The sequence below is a fragment of the Rhinopithecus roxellana genome, chromosome 8 (genome assembly GCF_007565055.1).
Source record: "Rhinopithecus roxellana isolate Shanxi Qingling chromosome 8, ASM756505v1, whole genome shotgun sequence".
NCBI classification, from domain to species: Eukaryota; Metazoa; Chordata; class Mammalia; order Primates; family Cercopithecidae; genus Rhinopithecus; species Rhinopithecus roxellana.
In genome coordinates this window covers 22,814,654-22,822,424 of record NC_044556.1, presented here as the reverse complement: position 1 = coordinate 22,822,424, position 7,771 = coordinate 22,814,654, and the positions used below count along the sequence as shown (strand labels likewise).

Genomic DNA, 7,771 nt, shown 5'->3' with positions numbered 1-7,771 from the left:
CCTGATCAACTATATGCCTAAGGTGAGGTTGGGCACGAGCAGGTATTTTGCAGTGAAACGAACTACCAGTTGTATAACACATTGTATAATATGGTACAGCTTCATCCTCAGCCCTGGGCTGGGGTATTATTATGACCATGTTGGTTGGTGGGCAAACCCAGGTACAGAGAGGCTGATAACTTGTCCAAGATCATTCAAGGAGAAGAGAAAGAAATGGAACTTGAATTCTGATCTTTGGACTTCATATTACAAGCAAGCAAGACTCATCAAAGCAAGCCTAAGCAAACCCAACTCTCACTGGGATGGAGGCCCTCTAATGCCCACACCAGACAGAAATACCACACTTCACAAAACATTCTTGCCCAGGAACATATAGCGGAGGTACGTACGGCTAACAGAATTACAGGATGATGACAAATGGGTCCGCTGAGGACAGGGGTAAACACCCGACAAGCTTTGGGAGCCTCAGAGGGCAGTGCGTCGGCATGATCTGGTAACTGGCTTTCATAAAAATGCTCTTAAATCAGCAGGGCAAATGGGATCTGATACGGCATTCTTGTTTCACAAGGCAGTGAGTTAGCTGGAGATTTGGGAAACTGTTACATCAAAGAATGTATAACACAAACATTAAGACCCTCAAGAGATATGATTTAAATACTGGAATATTTTATTTCTTTGAAATGCCTCATGCCCTGATGATCCCTGACAAATGGAATGCTACTGTATGGATCTGCTCATCTCTCAAATCTAAGTTTCAGCACAATGTTTAAAGTCCCAGCTTTAAACAATGGAAAAAATTTACAGTTAAACTTCTCACAACCCTACATTGTTTCAGTCTAGGAAAATGAAAATAAAGTCTTCTTTTACCCAGTGAGCCTCTAAAATTCCCAAATCCTTGGTAACAGATGAAATAAGTGACATAACTTGCTGCTTTCATGTGCATAAAACATCATTTTATTTTTTTCAGTCTCCCATGCACCAGGTTTTCAGTGAGCACCAAAAAACTAAACATATTTTCCAGAGTAAAATGTAGCGTATTCCCAATTCTTAAGGCTCCTTGGAGGATTAAATGCGATTTAATGGACAGGAGAACTCGTTCTGGTAAGTTTCTCAGATACTGGAACAGTGTAGGTGGAAATGGCAGAGAACATGAGGGATGCAGTTGTCCACCACCCAGGGTCACCCTCTCCCCTCTCAACCTCCTCATTTCCTCCAGGAGAGGAGGCTGGCTTTCCAGTGCCCTGGGCTTGGGCAGAGGAAGCTCTTGTCCCTCCCTGCTCATTGCCCTGCTCAGCTACCATTCAGGTGAGGCTGCCCTGCTCCTGGGGAACCAGGCTAAGTCTAACCCACAGAGAGAGAAGCTGTATCTGCACAAGTTCTAGAGACTCCTCCCCAGTGACCTTGGCTGGACACATCCTATTCAGACGGGAGCAGAACTGTGCTCATTCTACACTTTGAGCTTTTCCCATGGAAATTTGTCATCATCTAACTATAGAATGTCTGTAAATGGAAAACTGAAAATGCTAATAATAAGCCCTCTCTATTGTGACTTGTATTGGTGTTCGGCCCTCTTAGAGAATGCCTGCTGCTTTATATTAAAAAATAGATAGATAGATAGATAGATAGATAGATAGATAGATAGATAGATAGATAGATAGATAGATAGATATGGGACAGAAAGGGAAGCCTATTATGTCACCTCCTTCTAAAATTTTTTGATGACTTTCTCCTTTCTACATAATAAAGCCTGGGGTCCTTATTCTCATAGGTAAAGCCTGCTGCGAGCTACTTCAAACTACTTTCCCAGTTTTTTCTCTCATCTCATTCCACCCCATCTCCATGCCCATGTCCATCCTAAAGACATGCACATACACACCACACACACACACCACACAGCCTCCAGAAACTCCAATGGTTCTACATTAATTACTTTTTCTCAGGCCCTTTCTGCTCTTCTTTTCTTTCTTTGGGGTACCCTTTGACCATTTCCCTAAGTTACTCTAAGCACTGTTCCAACTGCTCCTCCAAGCCAAGCTCAAATGCCTTCTGTTTCCTGAATGTTCCCCCAACCCCCTATGCTGACTGCCCAGCTCACTTTACCTTTTCCAGGGCCTTGCCTTAGAGTTATCTGTGTACACATCTATGCTACGGAGAGGTAGGACCCTGTCCACTCAAGTCTGTATTCCCCTGGGCCTGTCTGGGGTCTTGCATGAAGTAGATACACACTAAATAGCTGAACTACAAGTCCACCATTCTCAAAGAGAAACTGGGGTCAGGGACCTGGAAAGAAACAAAAATGGCTCTACTTTTTACTCCTCCTGATGATTTCAACACTGACTTTGAAATTTTTCCTCTCTGCTCCGGCTTGCAGGCTGCGACAGGCTTCACTACCAGTGACCACTGGCTAAAGCCAGGTGGCAGTGAAGATTCAGACAGTTAGCTGAGTCCTCCAGGCTCCTGGCAAAGTAACTGGAATTGTGGTAGAGCCGGCAGGGAACCCTAGAGCCACCTCCCAAATTTGAGGGTGGACATTATGCTGAGATCCCACCCTTCCGGCCCACCACCCTGTGCTTACTGCTTCCCTCTGGGGTAGGCAGTGTCTTCTGCAGACAGGGCACAACTGAGAAACTCTGGGCACACTATTTCACCCCTAAAGCAGAAATTGCTGGTTGTTTGGTCCCAAAGCCATTCTTTACTTCCTTGGTATCAAAAGCCCTGATTTTTAGTAGGGTAAATGGCCTCCCACAATAAACACTACATTTTCCAACCTCCCTTGCAACTAGGTCTAGCCATGTGAGTAAGTTTTAGCTGATGAGTTGTAAGTGAAAGCAATGTACGTGACTTTCAGGAATTGTTCTTGAAAAAAGCGAGTGCACTCTTTTTTGCCCCTTCCTCTTGCCTGCTGGCTGGAAAGTGGAGGGGATTGGGGAAATTGGACCATAAAGTAGAAGCTAAAGGCCGGGCATGGTGGCTCACGCTTGTAATCCCAGCACTTTGGGAGGCCGAGGTTGGCGGATCATGAGGTCAGGAGATCCAGACCATCCTAGCCAACATGGTGAAATCCCATCTCTACTAAAATTACAAAAAAATTAGCTGGGCATAGTGGCATGTGCCTGTAGTCCCAGCTACTCGGAGGCTGAGGCAGGAGAATTGCTTGAACCTGAGAGGCAGAAGTTGCAGTGAGCCGAGATCATGCCACTGTACTCCAGCCTGGTGACAGAGTACGACCCTGTCTAAAAAAAAAAAAAAAAAAAAAAAAAAAAAAAAGGGTAGAAGCTAAAGCTGAGAGCGACAAAACAAAAAGGGCTCGGGTCCTTCCACTACATAAAATTGTGTAAGCTCTGAATTGTCTATTGATAAACTTCTTTCATATGAAAGAGAAATATAGTTCTATCCCATTTTAGTCATTATTACCTTAGGTTTTTCTGCCATAGGCATCCAAACCTAAACCAAACGGAAACATTCCTGTGCTCTAATTTCTTCCTATGAAATTTCCAATGTCATAGAGTTACTCCAAATGTTAAATGAAAAATCTCTTTTAAAGTGCTCTTTAAAAAGACTCCTAAAATTTTAGCTTGACACACAGGCATGGTGGCTCAAGCCTGTAATTCCAGCACTTTGGGAGGCCAAAGTGGGTGAATCACTTGAGCCTAGGAGTTTGAGACCAGCCTGGGTAACATGGAAAAACCCTACAAAAAATACATTAATTAGCCAGGCATGGTGGCACACACCTGTGGTTCCAGCTTCTCAAGATGCTGAGGTGGGAAGATCACCGGAGCCTGGGAATTCGAGGCTGCAGTGCGCCAAGACTGCCACCGTACTCCAGCCTGGGTGACAGAGTGAGACCTTGTCTCAATGAAAAATAAAAGCAAACATAAATAAATAAATGAAAGACTTGTAAAGTTGCAGCTTGACACCTGGGATGTGATCAGTAAATATCTTTTTTCTAACTCTTTTCTTTTCCAGCTCAGGCTTGAGAGATTTTGCTGTGACTTTTTCCAGGGGGCTTTAACATGCATGTTCTCTCCAAAAGTATTTTCCTGGTTGACTATAAGACACAGCATCTGGTGGAGCTGAAATAGCAACAGCTGTTACTCACGGAGAGCTTGCCACACGCTGGACCATACAGTCACTCTACACGGAAGATCTTACCTCGTTACTGTGACTGCGCAGTGTGAGGTGAACAACACCCTCATTTTGCTGAAGCAGAACCTGAGATTCCAGGGAGTGAAATCCTTGCCCAAGGTTACACAGCTCATCATCAGCGGTGCTGGGATTCAAATCTAGGTCTGGTCAGCCCTGGAATCCATGCCTTTGACCACATTGCTGCCTCTGCTGAAGAGCAGAAGACCTGGGGAAGCAGGAAGATTTCCCGGCTGCTCACCCTGCTTCCACCTCCGCAATCGCCTAAACTGACATCAGGACCCTCTTCCAGCCCCTCCTTCTCCCCCTTTCTCCAGAGGGCAGAGGTGTGTTCATGAATCTGCTCTCCTCAGGCCCTTGAATTTTGTAAGAAGTGTTGCAGAAAAATGCTTTCACTCGTGGCTGAATCTGAGGCTTCGTCCTTTTCCTAGTGATTTTGATGCCACTGCGCCACTGCGTGAACATACCTGTGAGATGTGTTATTTTTGTTTTAAATAATTTGAAATTATTGGAATGCAAGAATCAGCATTTGGATATTGCCGTTTGAGGGAAGAAGGAGGAAAATTCCCCAGTATCGTTAGAGCTACACCAAAATTGCATTGAGCCAAACTTGCCACCAAGAGCCCAACAGTCACCATGATGCTGAGCATGGAAGGCAGGGAAGGGTTCGCGGTGAAGGTCAGGGGCCTACCCTGGTCCTGCTCAGCCGATGAAATGATGCGCTTCTTCTCTGATCTCAAGATCCAAAATGGCACATCGGGTATTCGTTTCATCTACACCAGAGAAGGCAGACCAAGTGGTGAAGCATTTGCTGAACTTGAATCTGAAGAGGAAGTGAACTTGGCTTTGAAGAAGGGCAGAGAAACCATGGGACACAGATACGTTGAAGTATTCAAGTCTAACAGTGTTGAAATGGACTGGGTGTTGAAGCATACAGGTCCGAATAGCCCTGATGCTGCCAACGATGACTTTGTCCGGCTTAGAGGACTCCCATTTGGCTGTAGCAAGGAAGAGATTGTTCCGTTCTTTTCAGGGTTGGAAATTGTGCCAAATGGGATGACACTGCCAGTGGACTTTCAGGGGCGAAGCACAGGGGAAGCCTTTGTGCAGTTTGCTTCACAGGAGATAGCTGAGAAGGCCTTAAAGAAACACAAGGAAAGAATAGGGCACAGGTACATTGAGATCTTCAAGAGTAGCCGAGCTGAAGTTCGAACCCACTATGATCCCCCTCGAAAGCTCATGGCTATGCAGCGGCCAGGTCCCTATGATAGGCTGGGGGCTAGCAGAGGGTATAATAGCATTGGCAGGGGAGCTGGGTTTGAAAGGATGAGGCGTGGTGCCTATGGTGGAGGGTATGGAGGCTATGATGACTATGGTGGCTATAATGATGGCTATGGCTTTGGGTCTGATAGATTTGGAAGAGACTTCAATTACTGTTTTTCAGGAATGTCTGATCATAGATATGGAGATGGTGGGTCCAGTTTCCAGAGCACCACAGGGCACTGTGTACACATGAGGGGGTTACCTTAGAGAGCCACTGAGAATGATATTTATAATTTCTTCTCACCTCTTCATCCCATGAGAGTACATATTGAAATTGGACCCGATGGCAGAGTTACCGGTGAGGCAGATGTTGAATTTGCTACTTGTGAAGATGCTGTGGCAGCTATGGCAAAAGACAAAGCTAATATGCAACACAGATATGTGGAGCTCTTCTTAAATTCTACTGCAGGAACAAGTGGGGGTGCTTACGATCACAGCTATGTAGAACTTGGTTTGAATTCTACAGCAGGGGCAAGTGGTGGCGCTTATGGTAGCCAAATGATGGGAGGGATGGGCTTATCCAACCAGTCTAGTTATGGAGGTCCTGCTAGCCAGCAGTTGAGTGGTGGTTATGGAGGTGGTTATGGTGGTCAGAGCAGTATGAGTGGAAATGACCAAGTTCTGCAGGAAAACTCCAGTGACTATCAGTTAAACCTTACTTAGGTAGAGAAGGAGCACCAAACAGCTACTCCATGTATAAAAGCTGTACATTTGTAGGAGTTGAATAGAATGGGAGGGATGTCTAGTATATCCAGAATGATTGGTAAGTGGGAAATATAATTGATTCTGATCACTCTTGGTCAGCTTCTCTTTCTTTATCTTTCTCCTTTTTTAGGAAAACAAGAGTTAAGTTTAACAGTTTTGCATTACAGGCTTGTGATTCATGCTTAATGTAAAGTGGAAGTTGAGATTATTGTAAAACTTCAAGCTCAGTAATTTTGAACACTGAAACATTCATCTAGGACATAATAACAAAGTTCAGTATTGACCATAACTGTTAAAATAATTTTTAGCTTTCCTCAAGTTAGTTATGTTGTAGGAGTGTACCTAAGCAGTAAGCATATTTAGGTTAATGCAGTTTCACTTATGTTAAATGTTGCTGTTATACCCCAAATACACTGAAAACTTCAGATGCGTGTTGAGAAACATGCTTTTCTGTAAAACTCAAATATAGGAGCTGTGTCTACGATTCAAAGTGAAAACATTTAGCATGTTTGTTCATTCTAGCTTTTTGGTTTAATATCCTGTAAGGCACGTGAGTGTACACTGTTGTTTTTTTTTAAGGATACGGGACAATTTTAAGATGTAATACCAAGACTTTAGAAGTTTGGTCATGTCGTTTACATGAAATTCTGAGGCTTTGGTTTAAATCTTTCCTTGTATTGTGATTTCCATTTAGAGGTATTGTACTAAGTGAAACTTGTTAAATAAATCTTCCTTTTAAAAACTGGAAAAAAAATAAAGAATCAGCATTCGGAAAGTTTATGTAACAGGATATTAAATTGAAGCTTTGATGAGGCACAAAACACAGTATGTTTATAATCCCAGACTAAGGAGTCAAATCTCCATGTTTGCTTCAAAGGAAAATTCAGAGAACCTGCTCCATAACTGTTCAATCTTCTCACCACTCAGAGAATAAAAAAGGGCCAAGAGCGCCAGGTGTGGTGGCTCACACCTGTAATCCCAGCAATTTGGGTGGCCAGGGTGGGTGGATCACTTGAGGTCAGGAGTTCGAGACCAGCCGGGCCAACATGGTAAACTGCTATCTCTACTAAAAACACAAAAATTAGCTGGGCATCGTCACACGTGCTAGTAATCCCAACTACTTGGGAGGCTGAGGCACAAGAATCACTTGAACCCAGGAGGCAGAGGTTGCAGTGCGCTGAGCTCACACCACTGCATTCCAGCCTGCGTGATGAAATGAGACTCTGTCTCCAAAAAAAAAAAAGGCCAAGAGGGTGGCAAGGAGAGAGGATTCTATGAAGAGGATTTATCTGGAGAATGCTGTGCTATGGGCCCATCCCCTCTATTCCCCGAGGCAAGGAAGATTGCCTGCTTCCTTGGCCCCCAAAGAGCTTCATATATGACCCCTATAATTGGGGAGAAAGGCCTGACTCCCACCTGGGATCCCACAGGATGAGAGCCGGACCGACTTCCCGCTTTGGAAGCCGGGTCAGTAGATTGCTGTTTTGGAAGGGCCGGCCAACACCCCTGGTTTGTTGGGGTGAGGGCTGTGCAGTGTTGTAACGATGGACTACAAGGAAAGATATCCTGGCTTGGGTCATCATAGAAGTTATCCTAAGGG

General features: G+C 44.5%; 1 protein-coding gene across 1 annotated transcript; it reads left to right on the top strand.

The window, feature by feature from the left end:
- The first annotated feature begins 4,720 nt into the window (after positions 1–4,720).
- On the top strand, positions 4,721–6,129 carry LOC104679549 (heterogeneous nuclear ribonucleoprotein H2-like). Its single transcript, XM_010385151.2, is given in 1 exon segment — positions 4,721–6,129. A coding segment is annotated over 1 exon segment (1,350 nt). The 5' UTR covers positions 4,721–4,779.
- Positions 6,130–7,771: the final 1,642 nt, after the last annotated feature.